At 41.9% G+C, this 20,577-nt stretch overlaps 1 protein-coding gene and 1 long non-coding RNA gene across 3 annotated transcripts; one reads left to right on the top strand and one right to left on the bottom strand.

Moving 5' to 3' along the window:
• Positions 1–821: 821 nt before the first annotated feature.
• LOC115146338 (kelch repeat and BTB domain-containing protein 11) lies at positions 822–9,055 on the top strand. The gene is made up of 2 exons (XM_029688362.2): positions 822–1,637; positions 4,502–9,055. Exon 2 carries the CDS (start codon positions 4,684–4,686, stop codon positions 6,844–6,846), a length of 2,163 nt encoding a protein of 720 aa, XP_029544222.1. The 5' UTR covers positions 822–1,637; positions 4,502–4,683; the 3' UTR covers positions 6,847–9,055.
• On the bottom strand, positions 8,047–20,175 carry LOC115146663 (uncharacterized). 2 transcript variants are annotated; one of them, XR_003866198.2, is made up of 4 exons: positions 19,160–20,175; positions 18,262–18,424; positions 17,876–18,077; positions 8,047–17,364 (listed from the first exon to the last, which is right to left on the bottom strand). It is a non-coding gene; the product is annotated as an uncharacterized LOC115146663 (long non-coding RNA). The 2 variants fall into 2 exon arrangements; XR_003866197.2 differs by having other exon boundaries at positions 18,262–20,175.
• Positions 20,176–20,577: the final 402 nt, after the last annotated feature.

Genomic DNA, 20,577 nt, shown 5'->3' with positions numbered 1-20,577 from the left:
GGTTGTCTAGCAATGACGAACAACCAACTTGACAGAGCTTGAAGAATTTAAAAAATAATAATTTGCTAAATTCTAACATGTACTGACTAAGGGGTGTGAATACTTATGTAAATTAGATATTTCATTTTCAATACATTTGAAAAATCTTTTAAAAACACATTTTCATTTTGTCATTATGGGGTATTGTGTGTAGATGGGTGAGATCTTTTTTTAATCCATTTTGAGTTCAGGTTGTAAAACAACGTGGAATAAGTCTAGGGGTTTGAATTGGTTGTTTTGCTGGTTTTAACTATTTAAAAAGTCAGGTTTGCAATCATTTGAAAGACTGGCCTGAGGGGAGAGATGCTTAAGCAACAAGTAGGTAACCAGTATATAAGGCACCTCAGAGGTTTGTGGTATATGGCCAATATACCATGGCTAAGGGATGTTCTTAAGCAAGACACAATGTGGAGTGCCTGGATACAGCCCTTAGCCATAGTATATTGGCCATATACCACAAACCTCTGAGGTGCCTTATATACTGGTTACCTACTTAATTAGAGCAGTAAAAATAAATGTTTTGTCATACAAGGTCTGAAATACCACAACTGTCGTCAGCCAATCAACATGCAGGGCTCGAAAACAGTATTGTATTATGTATATAGCCCATGGTTTACAGGGAAAGTTGAAGCAATGCTCTTCCTTTCAGACTGAACTATTATGGGATGTTGTAGCATACCAAACTACATTTTAGTACATTTTAATCTGGACACATGGGTCTTTAGAGTTACAGTACCCCACTAGGGGAAACAAACGTGTCCGCTGTATAGTGAACAGCAGACTCGTTGCCCGTTGGGTTTGCTTTTGAAGTACTAGGATTTATACAGAGGCATGGAATTAAAATCGGGGCGTTTGTATAAGAGGCTGTAGTAGGGTCTTACCAATGACAGGCTTATAACGCACGCAGGGGCTCAGATCGCTGGGTTTCCCTCACGGTAAATCGCGCACAAGGCTTGTGAAGGAATGTCGCATTTTCACCTCCGGTTGCCTCCAGCTCGTGCAAGGTGCAAACCCGGCAGATGGGGATAGCCATGTCTATGTATGTGGGGTGAATACTGAGAGGGGGTGTGGTCTACTCTAGATCAATAACCGTCGGTCGGTAGTCTACTGGAAAAGGCAAAACAGAGTAGTGGCAGCAGAGACGGAGATCCCTGGTCCATGCTGGATTGATTTTTGATGCTCTATCTATGCTTAGCTCAGACGCACTGTAGAGCTGCAGGAGGGTATTGGCGACATATTTGTTGTGGATCGGTACTCTGAAAGACTAAGTCCTGTAATAACTGTTTGCGTTTGGTTTCAGACAAGACGTAGCTACAGTGGATGTTCTCTTATGAGTTGTGAAGGAATAACAATGATCCATTTACCCGGAGACTATTTGTCCTGGAGCTCAATTAACAAGTGATATGTCTCTAATGGACGTGGAATTAGGGGCCACATTAACGAAATATCCTCTATATACGAGGGAAAAGACAGCCGTATTGCATTTGTGAGGTTCTCCTATTTTCAAGATTGGGGCTACCTCCCTCCCATAACTGGGCTTTGTGTGTGAGAGACTGACGAGAGCAGTCCATTGAATTGCGCTGCCTGCATCTAAACACGTAAGTCGGCTACCCTATAATAATATTCATGCTATTTTGGCCAATGTTTTATATTAGTCGAGATGCATTACCATTTCCATCTTTAATGATGATTTAGCCAAACTGTAAAATTAGCCTGCAATAATTGCATGCGTTGCAATTAGACTATATTGCGCACAAGGTTCCCAATTTATATTTCTTAACATTTCATTGTGAAGAATGAATGTATTAATCCATTTCTATTAACCTATGACACAATTTGACTGCGTAATGTGCGCTTCGACGGATTTCCTTATCCTCCTCCCCTATCGTATTCAACATGAATCTATCTATCAGTCAGCAGTTGCCACTAAAACTGTTGTGAATCAGGCAAGAATAACTAAGTACTTCCGGGTCACGGATTTGTGGAATTCTTCAGAATAAGAGTCCCCTTCGGTATACTTTTTAAAATTTTTTAACCTATACCCCCCCCCATACCCTAATTGGAGTAAACCAACAGACCACAATACTTTTATTACAGGAGGTTAGATGCACCTTAATTGGAGAGGATGGGCTCGTGGTGATGGCTGGAGCGAATGAGTGGAATGGTATCAAACACATGCTTTGATGCCATTCCATCCGCTCCGTTACAGCCGTTATTATGAGCCGTCCTCCCCTCAGCAGCCTCCATTGACTTCTACTGCTACTTACATCTATTTCGCTCACATCTACAGTACCTGTAGTTAAATAATTATACATATATTCCTAATTTTCTCTTTCTACAAGTGCTGGATTTTCACCCACAGAGGCCAATCCACTATTCATTCTGATGTTAACTCCAACCTTCTAATGTCCACAGATTAACCCACCAGTTTAACGCCATTTTGGAATACATCCCTCCATTTTACTATTATGTCTAACGAGGGTCCTGAACCTCCCTACATGTACGATTTCTACCATATTGCCCTAAATATAAATACTTTACCCAAGAGTATAATGATATTTACCATTGACTGATAGTGTTTTTTCAGATTCCCTAACAATACAGTTTGCAGGTCAATCTGAACCCTGATATTATGACATAACAACCATTCTTGGTCCTGACTCCAAAAGCGAGAGCCACCAATAGCCAGTACCAGAAAATATTTTCTATTGATTCTGTTTCCTCGTGGCAGAGTCTGCCCAAGTCAGACTGTTCAATGCCCCATATATTGAGCTCTCTTTTTGTAGAAAGTATTTTATATAATAGCTTAAACTGAAACGAACGGATTGATGTGTCAATTGTTGTTTCAAGTGTCAATTCATAGACCCGATGCCAAGGTATTGGGACATCAACCTATTCACAACTGACTTTAATGTTATACATTATTGCTGTCAAACCTTTTAAGTTTAAATAAACTTATATATTTTTTGATTTATACTAATCATTTATGATTTCTTTTATGGGTGGCAGAGAGACTAATTCTTTAATTCCTTTAAGTAATTGTCTCTTCCAATTTTGTGGCAGAGTCACGATGAGTTGGTTATAATTTTGTGTTGGGCATAGACCTCCGTACACTGTTGATAGTTGCTTTGTGACAATTTTACCGTTCTTGTTTACAATGTGCTTCATAAATATTATACCCTTCTTGTAAAACTGTAATTTTTCTCTATCAGTACGTTGGAGTTTAAGCCATATTATTTGCTGTAATATTAGATCTGCCTTTTCTGGAGGATGAAATTTAAATTATAGCCAACTCTGTATGAGGAGGATAGTTTAAATAGGGATCCATTGTCAGTCCACTGAAAATGTCAGTTTATAAATTGCAAAAAGGCAAAGAGGCCACTTTTAAAGATAGAAAATTGTGTACAATGCAATATGTATGTCCATTGTGCAAAAATGATTGGATTTAAGCAGGTTGGCCACTCTAAGGACCGTAAAATAAGCAACGACGCTCCTCTGGGTGTAAACAGGTTCGTTTTGGAAACCACAAGTGCTGAGTAGAATGGACCGGCCTCACAGAAAATTGTGTACGGTGCAATATGTCTGTCCAATATTACAAACTTACTGAACATCGTGCAATAGGAATGGGCTAATTAATAATGGGATTCGTTTTTCTAAAGTTGATTATTATAATAATTATTATACTATTAATATTACTATTATTATTAATAGTTGCATTATAAATAATGTTTTGTTATTTGTATTACTGTTGTACATGATAACTATCGAGTAATCATACATTTTAATGCTGTTAACAATAATGTCAGTGCTATAATATTATTTGTGCTATATATAAAAATTCTGCAAAAATGTCCTCATAAAATGTTACAAATTTCAACCCTTTTTGTATTTTTTCTTACCATCGTCATTGCGGGACTTTTATTTTTAAGGGAAATCTCGGCGGTCACGGCCTTATTCGTGCTAGGTCTTGCTTATTCTTGCTGGTGGAATGGAGGTGCCACCGAGCATGCGCCCTATGTGCGATTCTCCGGCGAGGGTCGCGATTAATTTAAATACTCGATTAGTATGATCACCCAGTACGTCATGTGTGTTGGCTGTTAATATCTACAATAATTCACTTACTACTCAATTCACACTGTCTAATATCTTTATATTAGGCCTAGAATTAATATTTTCCTGCACAACAAGTGCCAAATGTGCAATTAGACCATATAATAATATCTGTATAATTTAAAAAGTATGTGTTCTCTTAGTGTCTTTTGCAATAGAGTTTAGTGCATTTGGAGAAAACAACATAAACGCTACTCCATAAATCTCTGTAGATATGCCAAAGTAGGCTCCATTTGTTCCTTGTGGCGTAAAGGCGCCCCTCCGAGTTTTCAAGTATAATTGCCAACAATTGACATGTTTTAGTTCTTTGAAACTTTCATATTTCAATATATATTTCTCTTCTCCCCTAAAGTGGCATAGAGGTTCACAAGACAAGACCTGCCAAGATCTGTAGGAGTGATTCCAGAAGACTGTGTTGGATCCTCCTCACTATGAACACTGAGGATCTGTAGGAGTGATTCCAGAAGACTGTGTTGGATCCTCCTCACTATGAACACTGAGGAGCTGAACTGCCACTAGCTCTGATCAGACAGGATGAATGACAGACAGAGACAGAGAGGAGGGGTGCACACGGTGGAGGCAGATGTCATCTTCCACCACCCCATCTGCTCGGACCTCCTCTCCTCCCCCTCGGATGAGGATGGGGGTGTCTGTTCCCTCCCAAGGAAGCAGGAGACGAGCACTAATGTTCCAGACCTGGGATTCGTAGTGGGCGACCAGGGACTCGGTCGACAGAGCACACCAGTTACAAAGGAGTACTTGTTGGATGGTGGTACGGTGATTGGGCATCATCACTTTGACCGTCCACAGGGTGATGGATCACACATCTCAAATACAGATCAGTTTCACATTACGGATCCTTCTCATCAAGCACATACATCTCACATACCCAAGCTTGATGCAGGTAGAGACCAGAACTGTACTCATGGCAGAAACGGTATCAGTGAGGATATGAATGGAGCGAGGGAAAAAGTGCCCTGCAGTGTGGGTCCCTCTCTATGCTTCAAGGGAGAGGCCAGAGAGGAAGCGGAAGGATCTCTGTCCCTCTGTAGAGAGAGCATAGTGAGGAGTCAGTGTCACATCACAAACGTCACTGACTCCCGGGAGCAGGGGACCGCTGCGCCTGACACTCATTGTATCACCATGGGCAACCAGCCAACCATACAAGAGCTGGGGTGCTTGTTCAGCCACAGCTCTCCCACAGAATATGACACATTGCATGGACAGTCAGGGCTTGAGTCAAACCAAGGACACAGGGGCAGTAGTGGAAATGGTAGCTTCAGTAACACAACGCCTAAAGAGGAGCCAGATTTAGTGATTGAAGTCGGTGGCCAGAAAATAAGTGTTCACAAGTCTGTTCTGGCAGGGAAGAGTGACTATTTCAAGGCTCGTCAGTCAAGAGACATCCTAAAAGTGAAAGGGCTGAACTACAAGACCCTGACCATCCTGATAGACTATATCTACACCTCTCAGATGAATGTGCACAAGGACAATGTGGTAGAGGTGATCACAGGAGCTAAGATCTTACAGATCCCATGTGCCGTCCAGGCTGCTATGGATACCATCTCAGAGCAGGTCACAGCAGAGAACTGTTATGAGATTCTAACTATCGCCAAGAAGCAACGACTCAACGAACTGAAAGAGACGGCCTATCGCTTCATGAGTGACAACTTCCTCCAGATCTTGCAGGACCCAGCGGTGTACGGGCGTCTGACGGGGTCGGAGAGGGATCTGGTCCTGAAGAAGAGAATGGAGGGGAAGAGGTCCCTGATGGTCGCTGAGATCAACGATGTGTTTGACCGTGTCGGGAGCCGACCTCCGAGTCGGTGTAACAGTCGACCACAGAGCCCTCTGTCCGTGGCATCCTTCGAGGAGAACCACATGATTTACTACTTCAACGAGGCAGCCAATGACTGGAGACCTCTGACTCTGATGCCGGAGGACATTAACACTAAGGGCTGTGGGATCTGCACCATGTACAACTACCTGTTTGTGGCCGGTGGGATAAAGGGATATGGGGATAAGGGCAAGGTCTCAGACAAGGTGTTCTGTTACAACCCCATCACTAACCGCTGGAGCGAGGTTCGGCCGCTCAACCAGGCGCGGTCGCAGCTCAAGCTAGTGTCTATGGAGGGTAACTTGTACGCCATAGGAGGGGAGTGTTTGTTCACAGTAGAAAAATACGACCCTCGGACTGATAGATGGACCACAGTGGCTCCCTTACCCAAAGGGGCGTTCGCTGTGGCCCATGAAGCCACCACCTGTAATGGAGAGCTCTACGTCTCTGGAGGGTCTCTGTTCTACCGTCTCCTAAAATATGACCCCAAGAGGGACGAGTGGCAGGAGTGCCCCTACAACAACAGCAGGAAAAAGTCAACCGACATGGTGGCTCTGAAAAGCTTCATCTACAGGTTTGACGTCAACCGTGACCAGGGGGTCACTGTGTTCAAGTACGACACCATAGTGAAAATGTGGCATGACTGCGCATCGCAGCGGCAGGGCAGCCCTATGCCGTTCAGGTGTGCCGTCATCGGAAACTGCATCTATTGTGTGAACAAGACTCAGACTCTGCAGTTTGTGGTGGAGGAGGACGGCTCTTACTTTGTAGATGAACCACTCAAGCCACCACTGGAAGCTAAGGGCCTACTGTTCCCCTTCATCCTCAGTCTGCCTGAGAAGACTGACAGATTGATGTGATGTGACCATGGATCACTGATGCTACGTTACAGACGCCCATCAATCTAATATAGTGGGCCTTAAAATAAGATGAACATTTTTCACCTTTATTTTCCCCTGTCCAGTGTACCTGCTCGTAATGGAATGTGTTTCTTTGCATGGCGAGTTAACAGGACAAGCCTTAACAAGGACTACTTTTACATGTTGAATGAGAGCAACCAGAAATGCATCTGACTCTACATAATGAGATAATGACACACATAGTAGTTTTTGTTTGTTGTTGCATTTCCCTGTGTTCAGTTTTGTATTGTGTACTTTTGCAATTGCAGATAGTTAGAATAGATATTGTTTTGAATATTGTTTGCTGGCTGGTGGCTTTTAGCCAAAAATCGAACCGCAGAGATGGAATAGTCTGAATGAGGGGACAGTTGAGGGGACAAGTGACTGACACAGCTGGCCCTCACAGGTCCTATACGCAAATTACACAAGCGAACCCATAAACAACACAAGGCCTGCTACGGCGGTGATGTTTGCTCTATGAAGGAACAGTGGGAGGGCTATAACATTCACACAGCCCCAAGGCCTGATACCAGAACTGCCCTTGACATTACTTCACAAGGCCATTGACCAGCAGGAGCACAATAAGCCACATGAATCTTCTACAATAATTATATTCTACTATTATAGATCATCAATGAATAATGTTGAAGAGCACAATGCAATTACATATTAATGCATTACTACTGGGCACACACTGGTTGAATCAACGTTGTTTCTATGTCATTTCAATTAAATTACATTGAACCAACGTGAAATAGACGTTGAATAGACGTTGAATTGACGTCTGTGCCCAGTGGGCTTGCAGCGTTGCGTTGCAGAGGCAGTTGCAGTGCGTTCGGTGTGATGTATATGTTGGATTTATCCAATGTATGCGTCAAATCGTATGCGTAGGCGGTTTGACAGAAATGATAGCAGAAGATGAATTGTTGTACACATATCCAGATGATGCTGCGTACCATTTTGCACAACGACGCTGTAGGTTTGATCGAAGCGTTAGGCCTCACATTTGCCACATTCACTAAATAAATAAATAGTAAATATATTTGGGTGATAATATCCTAGATCAAAAACACTCTTATGATCTCTCTAACATCCACACGCAACACTAGTATTAGCAACAATGTATCAATGTTGCTGTGAAAACAAGGGCACCACACTCACTGCTACTTTGGTATTTTATTAGGATCCCCATTAGCTGTTGCAAAAGCAGCAGTTACTCTTCCTGGGGTCCAACACAGAACATGAAACATAATACAGAATGACATAATACAGAACATCAATAGACAAGAACAGCTGAAGGACAGAACTACACATAAAACATTTTTTAAAGGCACACGTAGCTACTCTGTTCTTTAACATTCTTCAGAGAAGTGAGGAGTCATTTCTCGTATGCAGGCCAGGGGAATTTGCCATAGTCCTACCGATAATGAAAATGCTATTATGTTGTCATCTCCCACATGTATATGATGAGCCAGCCAGAAAGACTGTGACCGTCATACACAGTATGTAATTCCAGATGCTGTTGAACTGTCTCTCAAGTACTTGACTATTTCAGTATAATTTCTGATGATGAAGACGTTTGCCCGTATTAGATGATGTATATCTCCTTTGGTGTGTAGCTTGTCCCTTTATAATGCATTTAATCATCTCGTCCACACAGCAATTAGTCGGAAGAATATTTTGCATCAACTTCAGCTCAGTTCTGTTCTGTTAAAATATGCCTAATCCCTTTTACATTTACAATATTGGAAATGGGTCCAATAGCACTCCATCTCCTTGCGCATTCTTAGGAATTTGACATATTTGTTTGCTTTTAGCAATAATACACCAATTGGGAGTTTTGTTAATACGTTGGATTGATTCAGTGGAATTTATTTGGTGAACAAAATGCTACTACTACTTCTGGTAACAGTATCCTTGAGAGGCTGTTGTAACTGTGATGACTGAGTAGATGTGGACTTATTCGTCTGGTACTTTGCTGGCTGCCGTCAGTGTGTAGTGAAGCTTTTACAGACTGTTGGTTTTGGATGATGAATGCTTGAAAGTACAGTGTTGGTTGAAGGCTTTCTTACTGCTAATTAGCATATTAAATAACAGCTAACTAACTGTTGGATGATGTATTTGAGTCAAAACTAAGTGCTGCAAATAAAATATTTAGTGTTTGAAAAAAGTTTCAGTATCATTTTCTATAGTGTGTTTTGCAGTATGGATGGAGAGGTCCTTATCACTGACCAATTATTATCCTTATAATAATGAGATTTTCTTGATACAGAAGCACCAACTACTGGACAGTGATTGTAAGTAATGATTGTAAGTAACACTGTCACAATGCCCTGTGCTTGTCATTTCTCTCTTGAATGAAAACAGATGAATTGACGAATAATATCAGCCATAACTGAGTTCTGTATTAATACATTATTGTATTTGCTCCCCTTAGTGAAAAGATACATTTCTTCTCTCCTATACAGTGCTGAGACAGAACGTTGGTGGTGTTGAAGCTACTAAAGCTGGGTGACTTCAGCAGGTCCTGCTGTCTCGGCATCATCTCCACTGTACACCTCAGGTCTACTGTCAACAATCTCTGGACTTCGAAACATAGTCTTAGAGAAGTAATTCACGTATGTGGACACTGTTGGCTCCTCCTATTTGACAATTGATATTGAAATATTATGAGTAAATGTACATTTTATCATTAAGACTAGTAGTTTTTCCTGACCATAACCTTTTTCTTGGTTGAGTCACGTGGTCAGGATAAACTTGCGCCATCAATAATGTACAATGAAACAAAATATGTTGTTATGGCAACTGCTTGGCATGGCAACTGCTTGGCATTCGACCGCAGAGTGCAACAGTGTTGGTGCGGACGGCCCAGTACATCACTGGGGCCAAGCTCCCTGCCATCCAGGACCTCTATACCAGGCGGTATCAGAAGGTGGCCCTAAAAATGGTCAAACACTCCATTCCTCCGAAACCATAATACTGCTAAATAGTTAGTTAAATAGTTAACCAAATAGCTATCTGCATTGACCCTTTTTGCACAAACTTTTTTGACTCATTACATACGCTGCTGCTACTGTTAATTATCTGTCACTTTATTCCTAGTTATACAGGGCCTTCGGAAAGTATTCAGACCCATTGACTTTTCCCACATTTTGTTACGTTACAGCCTTATTCTAAAATTGATTAAATAATTGTTTTTCTTCAGCAATCTACACACAATACCCCATAATGACAAAGCAAAAAAACGGTTTTTAGAAATGTTTGCAAATGTATTAAACATAAACAACTTAATTACATAAGTATTCAGACCCTTCGCTATGAGACTCAAAATTGAGCTCAGGTGCATCCTGTTTCCATTGATCATCCTTGAAATGTTTCAACAACTTGATTGGAGTGCATCAGTGGTAAATTCAATTGATTGGACATACATTTACATTACATTTAAGTCATTTAGCAGACGCTCTTATCCAGAGCGACTTACAAATTGGTGCGTTATGATTTGGAAAGGCACACACCTGTCTACATTAAGTTCCTGTTGATGGAATTTATAGCTTTAAAGGAATGATTAGAATACTCCACTCAGAAACCATATAATTGTAGAAATTGACTAGAATCACAAAGTTATAATTAATGATGTGTGTAGTTTTAGTCAGTCAAACTATGTCTATTATAGTGTCTTGAGCACAGACTGTCTGAGCAATATTCGGTGCCGAATTGACTAGAGATTTGGGAGAGAACGGGACATATTCGGTGCAGAATTGACTAGAGATTTGGGAGAGAACGGGACGTCTCAAGGACAAGGTCTCCCTAATCTCTGTCGGCTGGGTAGTGAGACAGTATGTGCGTCGGATACCTTCTGTTTTGTGTGGAAGTATGTTTGTGTGAAGGTGTGCGTGAGAAGCCAGTATAAAATGAATTGTTTTGTACAACAGGCTAGCGCGCTCTCGTAAATACATTTTCTGACTATTGTAACTGGGCCTCCTTCTGATTCATTTCAACCAGTTTCTTACAAATTCTGGCTTTCAGGCTGAGTAATTAATTCAATTGGGTTTATGAACATTGAGAACATAATTCTCGTGACAATTTGGTCCTTCGAGCAGGATTTCAATACCTGCCTCTGTCGTCCCAAGGAACTGCTGAAAACCGTGCACGGGCGGATCCAGGATCCGTAAAACAAAGACCTGACCTCTGAATTGAGGGTTTATTTCAGGCCAGTGGTGAACTGGTACACGACAGAGGTGGTGACGAGATCCAACCTACATTGCTTTTCCCAGTCTTCAAGACAAGGTCAGTAATCTTTATTCACGAATTTGGGGGAATGATTTAAGATATCACCAAGCGTCACCTTGTGTACATCGATAGTTAACTAATTGTACTTGTCAGCAATGACCTGAGGTACATGTGCACTACCATGAAATAAAGCTAGCTTAATAGATCTGGCCACATTTGTGATGGCCTGCAAGGTTTGTTAAAGCCGGATTTAAATAGGTGTTGTGAGATAGGACAGGGATTTCTGTACAAATAGGATAACTTAAATGGTTAATTAACATGTAATATTAGCCATATATCTAATTCAAAAGACATACCTAAATAAAGTCCTCATGAAAACGGGTTGATATACGGCGAGGATATAAACTGGGTTTTGTCTTTGTGAAATAGACGGTAATTCTATGCGAACAGGATAACCCAACCAATTCAATAACCAATACTGAAATAGATTCTAGAAATTGCAGGGAAGCCTAATATAGCGGAGTAAGCTACGAGATATTAACTTTAAAAGTCCTTTGACACAACAGAAAATAGGTTGTGAACTGGGACTTTACGACCCCTGGGAAATAGCGTGTAGTTGTACGGGTAAGATTTCATGTCCAATAACTGCACCTCTATAGATAAGGATGCCAGAAAGGAGAAACACACATTGAGATAGCAAAATACCCATAGATTGTGAGCATAAGAGATTAAAGAGACACATACATAGTCAGGCAGCAGAGCAACTATAGTAACGGTAAACGGCACATACATAGATCTTTGATATCCATACACCTAGAGTGAGAGAATATACTGTAGAACAACTATAGTGATTGGATAACGGTAAAAAGAGCATATACATAGATCATAGAAATACATACACATAGATTGTGAGAATATCATAGTAACTACAAGGTTTTATTAAACATGGGTAGTAAATCCTCAAAGGAGGTCCCGGAATTAACGGGAGGCGAGAAATATATGCAGGGAAAAGATAAGAGGAACACCTATTTTGGCCAGATATGGAGGAGTAAGTACGAATTTGACGGACGTTTAAATATAGAAAAACTGGAATCAATGATTAAACAAATAAATCGGGTTTGTGGAGACAAGGCAGATAAACAACGGGCAGAGGGGCTAGACACAGCGAGGGTATGGTTAGCCGAGACGAGGAAGAGAGTTGAGGGAGAAAAGAAAAAGGACATCAAATGTTTTTTTAATTGTAAGAAATACGGACATTTTGCTAATGAATGTGAGGTCCCATGTAAACATTGCGATAAGAAGGGACATAATCACCGAGATTGCAAACAGGATAAAAAGGGAAAGAGCAGGAAAGATTTTAAACTGAAGGGGGAAAACAGAGAAATGCGATGACAGATACAGAGAGAAGCGGTTTTTCAATTGCAATGAGACAGGACATTTCGCCCGGGAGGGTAAGGATCCCTGTAAACCTTGTAACCAGGTAGGACACAACCACCAGGATTGTAATTCAACTAAGGGGAAGGACAGGCGTGACAATCGGAAGAGAAAGAGTGATGCAGAGACAAGGAGAGCGAGATTAATGTGAATCCTCGGTGGGGAAACGCTTGGACCTTTTAAATTAGGGCTATTTTCTGGGAATGGTCTCGGTAGTGCGTGCCGGAGTTTGCGACTACAGACAAATATAATAATAGGGTTGTCTGCGGGGAGACTCCGTCATTCCAATAGTGACGGTGGTTCAGCGGTAAAATTTGTGTCTGCCACTCGGGTTTGTATCTCAGCCTTGGCACCGATAGACTTCATTCTGATTGTAATTCAAATATTGATATGTTTTGCCGGGAGAGATACGGTTAGTTAGTGTTTGTTTAAGATATAAACTGAACGTTTTAATGCTTGTTTAGGTTACATTGAAAGACCCATCTATTCTAAATAATAGCGGGGCGATTTCGATGGAATACGTTGTCTTGCTTAAATAGTCCGCTGGAATAACGTATTGGGAATGGAGTCGTATTTAAAATGCTGAATCATAGAAGAGACAGTTACCTAAATCTAATGACTTCTAAATGATAACAGAGAGATACTTACGATGGAGTTGTGCCCATCGAAATGTTTTTATTCTTATGGATTGACTAACATACATTATAAACTAAGCGAAGTACATGGTACTTTTGCATTTTGGAGTAGAGAAAGTTGGAAAGTTTGGTTTTACTCTTAGGATAGAATTAAAGCAGTACTCAGTTTGAGTAGGGGGTATATTTTTGCCTAGAGGCAGGAATAAGAGAGTTGATTGCAGTGTTGCTGTCACGATCGTCGTTGGAATAAGGTGAGGACCAAAGCGCAGCGTGGTAAGTGTTTATCATATATTTATTAAACCGAGAACACTAAACAAAATAACAAAGGATAAACGAAACAAAACCGTTCGGAAAGGTGACATACACATAACAGAAAATAATCACCCACGAAACACAAGTGGGAAAAGGCTACCAAAGTATGATTCTCAATCAGAGAAAACTAGCGACACCTGCCTCTGATTGAGAACCATACCAAGCCAACCGCAAAACACAACATAGAAAAAAGAACATAGACAACCCACCCAACTCACACCCTGTCCATACTAAAACAAAGACATAACAACAAGAACTAAGGTCAGAACGTGACAGTTGCCTACTAATTTTCAGGGTAAGTTGCTGGAGGCAGGTTGATTTGTTGCAAAATGACGTGATATCATTGCATGATAACGTAAAACTGCTTCATTGCGTAGAATACACAATAACGTTACTCAAATTGATTTGACAGTTGTTCAGGTACAGACTCACACTCTTTTCTGTACTTCTGGCAGTACAATTTTGATTGAGATGTTGATTGATGTTGTAAGTTCTGTTCAAGACTAAACATTCGTGACCAACTATATTCATTGGGTTTGGCTTGTCGAACCCGTACTACTGGGTAGTCTGAAAAGAAGCTTAAACTAGCAACAAAATTGCTAGGTGGACATCACTGTTGGTGGCGCTCACTGGGCTGTATTTGGCTGTAAGAGAGGTCTGAATAGTTTAATCGTAAAAGTTTTGTGATAGTTTCCGGTTATTGATTCTTGGTTTGATTGTTTAGGTAACACCAGTGAATTTGAACAGAAAGTTAATGTAGTCTAAACATTATAATCTGTTTCCATTACATGGAACCATGCCAGGTCGGTAAATGTAATGTTATGTTTGTTTCTAGCCTTTGGGTTTGAGGAGATTTCCTAGAGACGATATCTTAAAGGGGTACACACATATGGAATATTAGAAGTTTTATTTTCTGAGTTTTAATTAAACATTCTTTTGATAAAGGGAATGTACTGGGAACCTGGGATACAACATGTAGAAAATGTTTGAGGATTTTTCTTTAATTTGTCTAATATAGTATGGAACCCGACTGTAAAAGGGTGGTATGACCTTTGACCTCTATCATGGCTTTCCGTTGTGGTCTGATCAGCCTCATGGGAGGGCCATTTGAATAATTAGAGGTAATTTGTGATACTGATTTTAAGGTAATTGATAATTATGAACGAGTTTATAGTTCTTTGACAGAGTTGTAATTTGAACCACTGAGAAGAAAGAAATGGCATAGCCTTGGATTAATGCTAGATTTATGTTAATAAGTATTTAGAACCTAATCCAGGCCAACAGGACAGGGATATATGACATCTGTGGTGATTCAGGATAGGACCTTAATCAACCTATGTAATTACTTTAGAGATTGCCACCATAGACATGTTTTTTCTAAAAACCATGAGTTCAGATAATGCCAAACAGCAAGACACTTAGTCAAGATTTGGAAACAACCCGTATTTGATACTGATTGTTGTGAGAAAGAGCAACAGACAGATAGGAGAAAGGGCAGACGGAGGAGCCCTCCCTGCATTGCGGAGACCTTGAAGGTTTGGGAGCAGAGAGGAGAAGGTGTGGAAGGGAGGCTAGGAAATCAGCAAGATAGGAGTGACACAGAATGGGTAGATAACAGTTACTGAGTGGAGACAAAAGGGGAATGAAAGCTTAGTTGGTTTCAGGAACTATGGTGTTAAACACGGAAACATTGCCCAGAAATTCTGCACAAACAGGCCGAAATAGTCGCATTGACTAGTGCCCTAGACAAGCACATAGACATCTAAGACCATACAGAGCAGCACGGATAACTCTTAAAGTAGATAAGACACTTGACAGAGAATGGTTACATGATGGCCATGACGGAACGCCCCGGGGAGAATTGGACATGTAGAGAATGAAAGGAGCGCTCCTACAAGATAATGGCAGACATAAGGAAAATGTACTAATCGGCAACGTTGATACCTGGGCTGAGCCAGGTATCAAAGGGGGGATAGGTAGTTGTGGCCTAGGAGGGGCTAGGCAGTTGTGGCCTAGGTGGGGCCTAGGATAGGACACTTTGTGGCCTATTGAATAATAAACTAATAAAATATTATTTTTTGTAATAAATAGGCATAGAAGTTGAAGATATACTAGCAGAACACATGAGAAGACTGTTTGTTAACAAAACCAGTATGTCCAAGATTTTATGCTCTACATGTGAATTACAGGAGAAGGTGATTCACTCAATCCTGTCCCTGATGAGAATAGATGGGAAGCAGCCATGTTGGGAGGGGCCATACCAAGTACTCCTGGTGACAGCCTTCGCGGTGAGAATAGCTGCAAGAGCTAACGACACCTGCCTCTGATTGAGAACCACACCAGGCCAAACGCAAAACATAATATAGAAAAAGGAACATGGACAACATTGCAAGAGGGTAAGACACACTGACACTGTCGAACAATCACAGAGTTAGGAGAAGAACCGAATGCAATAGGGTTCGGAGGTTACCTCTCTAACGAAGATTCCCTGAACCAGCCCTATCCTTCCTGTGTGCGTTCATAGAAGTGAAAGTATGGGCTGGCCTCTAGCTGAGGATATGTTCTCCGGGAAAGAGTGGGGCTTTACAGGAGTGCTGATTGGTCTGAGCTATCTTATTGTGGGAGCAATATTCCTAAATACACCATGACCCATCCCGAGAATGCAGAAGGTGGTAACTTGACCCATAGTTTAGACGATGAGGATTTTGTATTAACCAAGCATAAGAGATCACTTGATCTGGATAAACAGGAAGTGAGAGTGGAGATTGGGAAGGATGTCTCAGTGTAGTTCTATGTAGACCAAATGGGGTCTCTGACTCCTTGGCAGTCTAGGACTATGAGCCATTATGGAAGATATCTGTGCAGGTCCCTGTGTAGTTCATGGAAGCAGGTCATAGCCCGCACAGAGAGAGAGGGCTATATGAATCCGCTTAGTTCAGTTCCACAGTTAACAATGCATATCAGAGCAAAAGTCAAGCCAGGAGGTCAAATAAATTGTCTGTAGAGCTCCTAGACTGGATTGTGTTGAGGCACAGATCTGGGGCAGGCTACCAAGAAATGTCTGCAGCATTAAAGGTCTCCAAGAACACACTGGACTCCATCATTCTTAAATGGAAGAAGTTTGGAACCACCAATACTCTTCCTAGAGCTGGCCGCCCGGCCAAACTGAGCAATCAGGGGAGAAGGACCTTGGTCAGGGAGGTGACCAATAATCCGATTGTCACTCTGACAGAGCTCTAGAGTTCCTCTGTGGAGATTTGTGAACCTTCCAGAAGGACAACCATCTCTGCAACACTTCACCAATTAGGCCTTCATGGTAGGGTGGCCAGACGGAAGCCACCCCTCAGTAAAAGGCACATGACAGCCCGCTTGGAATTTGCCAAAAGGCAACTAAAGACTCCCAGACCATGAGAAACAAGATTCTCTGGTCTGATGAAACCAGGATTGAACTCTTTGGCCTGAATGCCAAGCATCATGTCTGGAGGAAACCTGGCACAATCCCTACGGTGAAGCATGGTGGTGGCAGCATCATGCTGTGGGGATATTTTTTTAGCGGCAGGGGCAGGTAGACTAGTCAGGATCGAGGCAAAGATGAACGGAGCAAAGTACAGAGAGATCCATGATGAGGGCCTGCTCCAGAGCGCTCAGGACCTCAGACTGGGATGACGGTTCACCTTCCAACAGGTGAACCCAACGACCCTAAGCACAAAGCCAAGACAATGCAGGATTGGCTTTGGGACAAGTCTCTGAATGTCCTTGAGTGGCCCAGCCAGAGACCGGACTTGAACCAGATCGAACATCTCTGGAGAGACCTGGAAATGGCTGTTCAGCAACGCTCCCCATCCAACCTGACAGAGCTTGAGAGGATCTGCAGAGAGAAATGCAGATGTAACAAATACAGGTGTAACAAGCTTGTAGCGTCATACCCAAGAAAACTCAAGGCTGTAATCACTACCAAAGGTGCTTCAACAAAGTACTGAGTAAAGGGTCTGAATACCTATGTAAATGTGATATTTCAGTTTTTTATTTTGTATAGATTATCTTTTTTTTTTTTTTTAAACGCTGTCATTATGAGATATTTTTTGTAGATTGATGGGGGAAAAAACAATTTAATATATTTTAGAATAAGGTTGTAATGTAACAAAATGTGGAAAAAGTCAAGGTGTCTGATTAACTCGTACCCCTGCACATCGACTAGGTACTAGTATATAGCCAAGTTATCGTTACTTATTGTGTAGATATTATTACTCTCTGCATTGTTGGGAAGGACAAGTAAGTAAGCATTTCACTGTTAGTCCCCACACCTGTTGTTTACTAAGCATGTGATGAATAACATTTGATTTGGTTTGGTACAATAACATCAGCTGCAGTGAACCTACCAGCGAAGGGCGGCCCCAAGCAGCTGACAGCGTTCACCGTGAGCATGAACCCCCGGGCCATGGGCATTTTCTCGGCTCCATCAGGTCAAAGGTCAGGACAGGGAGTAGGATGTAGTTGCCAGCATCAGCAATCCCCAGGAACAAGCCAAATCAACCAGAGAGCCGTAGGATTTGAGAAGTGGGATCAACATGTACAGCAGACCTGGCACAGCAGGAGGACACACAGGAGGAGACAGGTCTCACGTTGTGTACGGTCTGCAGTATTCACCTTGTACATTTGACTGCAGCACAGTTGTGACAATAAACGCCATAACACACACTCTCTTGTGTCGTATTGCCTTACTAACGGTCACAGTGACTGAGGTATAGGAGTAAGGGCAACCCACCAACACAAAAGACAGAGGCCTGGTTGAAGTACAGCCTGTTGATTCTCTCTGAGTCACAGATCCTGCCAAAGATGATCCGGCTGACCATGCTAGTCAAGCCCAGGAACAGTATGATGTTAGTGGCACTGTGGACTGGGATGCCCAGCTGAACAGCATGCTTCACCTAGAGCAGGACACACAAGCACACACACAAACATGTTTGTTTTACTATCCTTGTGGGCACCAAATAATTGATTTCCATTCAAAATCCTATATTGCGTAACCCTAACTTCTAACCCTAACCTTAAACCTACCCCTCTAAATGTCCCTGAATTCTCCTTGTTTTACTATCCTTGTGAGGACTTCTCGTCCCCAGTAAAACCAAAAACACACACATACAGGTATCTATCTATTTACTATATGTATCCTGTACAGGTAGTACTAAGGGTATTTGTTATCAGATTATTACATTTCAATAGCATTTCTTCCCTAAAAGAATGAGTCAAATTACAGAATGTTTCCAAACTATAACGTCGTACCGTTGCAGCTGAGCCTTCCGTTGTTTACATCTGTATGTAACTTACCAAGTGGACATATGGAATGAAGAATCCGAATTTACACAGTCCATTGGCTGCAACCCAGATTAGAAAGACTCTTTCCACGGACCAAGGACCACAAGAAACTTCTTCAAGGGAGAGTTCTTTAAATTATCCACCACACTTCTAGTAACCCCTTTCAAAGACATTTGAAATTTAAATCCCTCATAGCCCATCAGAAACACATACTGTAGCTTTTGAATATATCACATTTCTGTTTGAAAGGGTACACAAGGGTGTGCTCAGTCATGATGGGGTAAATGGTCCCATTACTGTATGCTCAATAAATTAAAGCTGTTATGGGTTTGAATACCCTGCAGTACCTTTGGGGTTGAGTGGCAGATAGGTGAAGCCAGTGATGACACAGATAATCATGAGGCTTGAGAACACTTGGAGACCCTGCCTCCAGCCCAGGGTGTCATTTAGGTACAGATGGAGCCGGGTCTGGACCAGGGCCCCTGCTGCTCCCCCTGACATCACTATCCCTGTGGCCAGGGAACGCTTGGAGTTGAAGTACTGGCTCACCATGATCATACCTGCTCCACAGGAGGGGGTGGGAGATGGAGGTGAGATAATGTGTTAGCTGTCGTGGCCTTGAGTATATAACAATGTAGCTTACCCTCTAACAAGATACAATATGAACTAGAAAAGTTATGGATGGAAGTGTCAGTGAATCCATAGTGTAACTAACTGCTAGCTAATTTCCTCCCTCCCCTGTACCAACCTGGGGTGAAGGCAAAGCTGGAGCCCACTCCACTGAGGAAGCCATGTGTGAAGAACAGCGTTCCTAGATTGGGTGCATATGACGAGCATACTATGGAGATCATGATGATGAGGGATCCTAGAATGGAGAACTCTCTGGCCCCGTACCTGACTGTCAGCTTCCCAGACAGGGGCACACAGATGAAGCCGTAGCTGATGGAGCCAACCCATGCTACAGGCCAGCAGAGAGTGGGTCTTAAGGTTAGGTAGCTAGCAGGTTTCCATGTAAAACATGTAGGTACAGCAGCAGGTCATTTGTGCAGTTTGGTAACTACTTGTTAATTACAGGTGTATCACCATTTACACATATGATCTCACAATCTATTGAAATACAAAATAGTTGTTGTAATGTGAAGTTACAACAGTTGAGTTTACAGTGTAATGTGAAATTGTTTCAGTCTGATGACAAACGTTATGTTATTAACGGTATGTGAGCTTAGTGTAATTTGCCTGTTTTAGAACTTGTCTCCCCAAACTCATTGAGGAGACTGATGAGGTACACTCCGAAGAGGTTGTGGTATCCCAGTACCAGGACATTATAGAGGAACGATGATAAGACAATCACCCATCCTCCGTCGGGGGGTCTGCGATGCTCCGGAGGAATAAATTTGGGTTGCTCAGAGTAAAACCTCCTGAAGGGAATGGCAGTCCGGAAGATGTGCATCTTGATGCACTAAATACACGGACCTAGGGTGCTGTCCAGCTTGCCCGGTTCGAAGAGACCTCAGGGGGCTAAATAAAGGTGGATAGGCCTACATGCCTAGGAACATTTAAGTTTCACCCAGTTCTGTCTGACATCACAATTGCCATAAAGGTGTTTCCCAGGTAACTGGCGTGCTAAAGGCCACTGGTTCATTCATTCTACATTTCTAATTCTATGCCATAGAATTCTATCCCATAGAGATAATTCTATGTTCTTTGCACTGGCCAGTACCCAGTCAACTTTTGTTTGAACTTCATATCCATTGACTAAAATACC

Source organism: Oncorhynchus nerka, linkage group LG18 (genome assembly GCF_034236695.1).
Source record: "Oncorhynchus nerka isolate Pitt River linkage group LG18, Oner_Uvic_2.0, whole genome shotgun sequence".
Lineage (NCBI taxonomy): Eukaryota > Metazoa > Chordata > Actinopteri > Salmoniformes > Salmonidae > Oncorhynchus > Oncorhynchus nerka.
This window is presented reverse-complemented; position numbering and strand designations above follow the sequence as displayed.

What these genes read in the sequence shown, in the direction of transcription:
- LOC115146338 (XM_029688362.2), top strand. Translation starts at nt 4,684, where the DNA reads ATGAATGACAGACAGAGACAGAGAGGAGGGGTGCACACGGTGGAGGCA.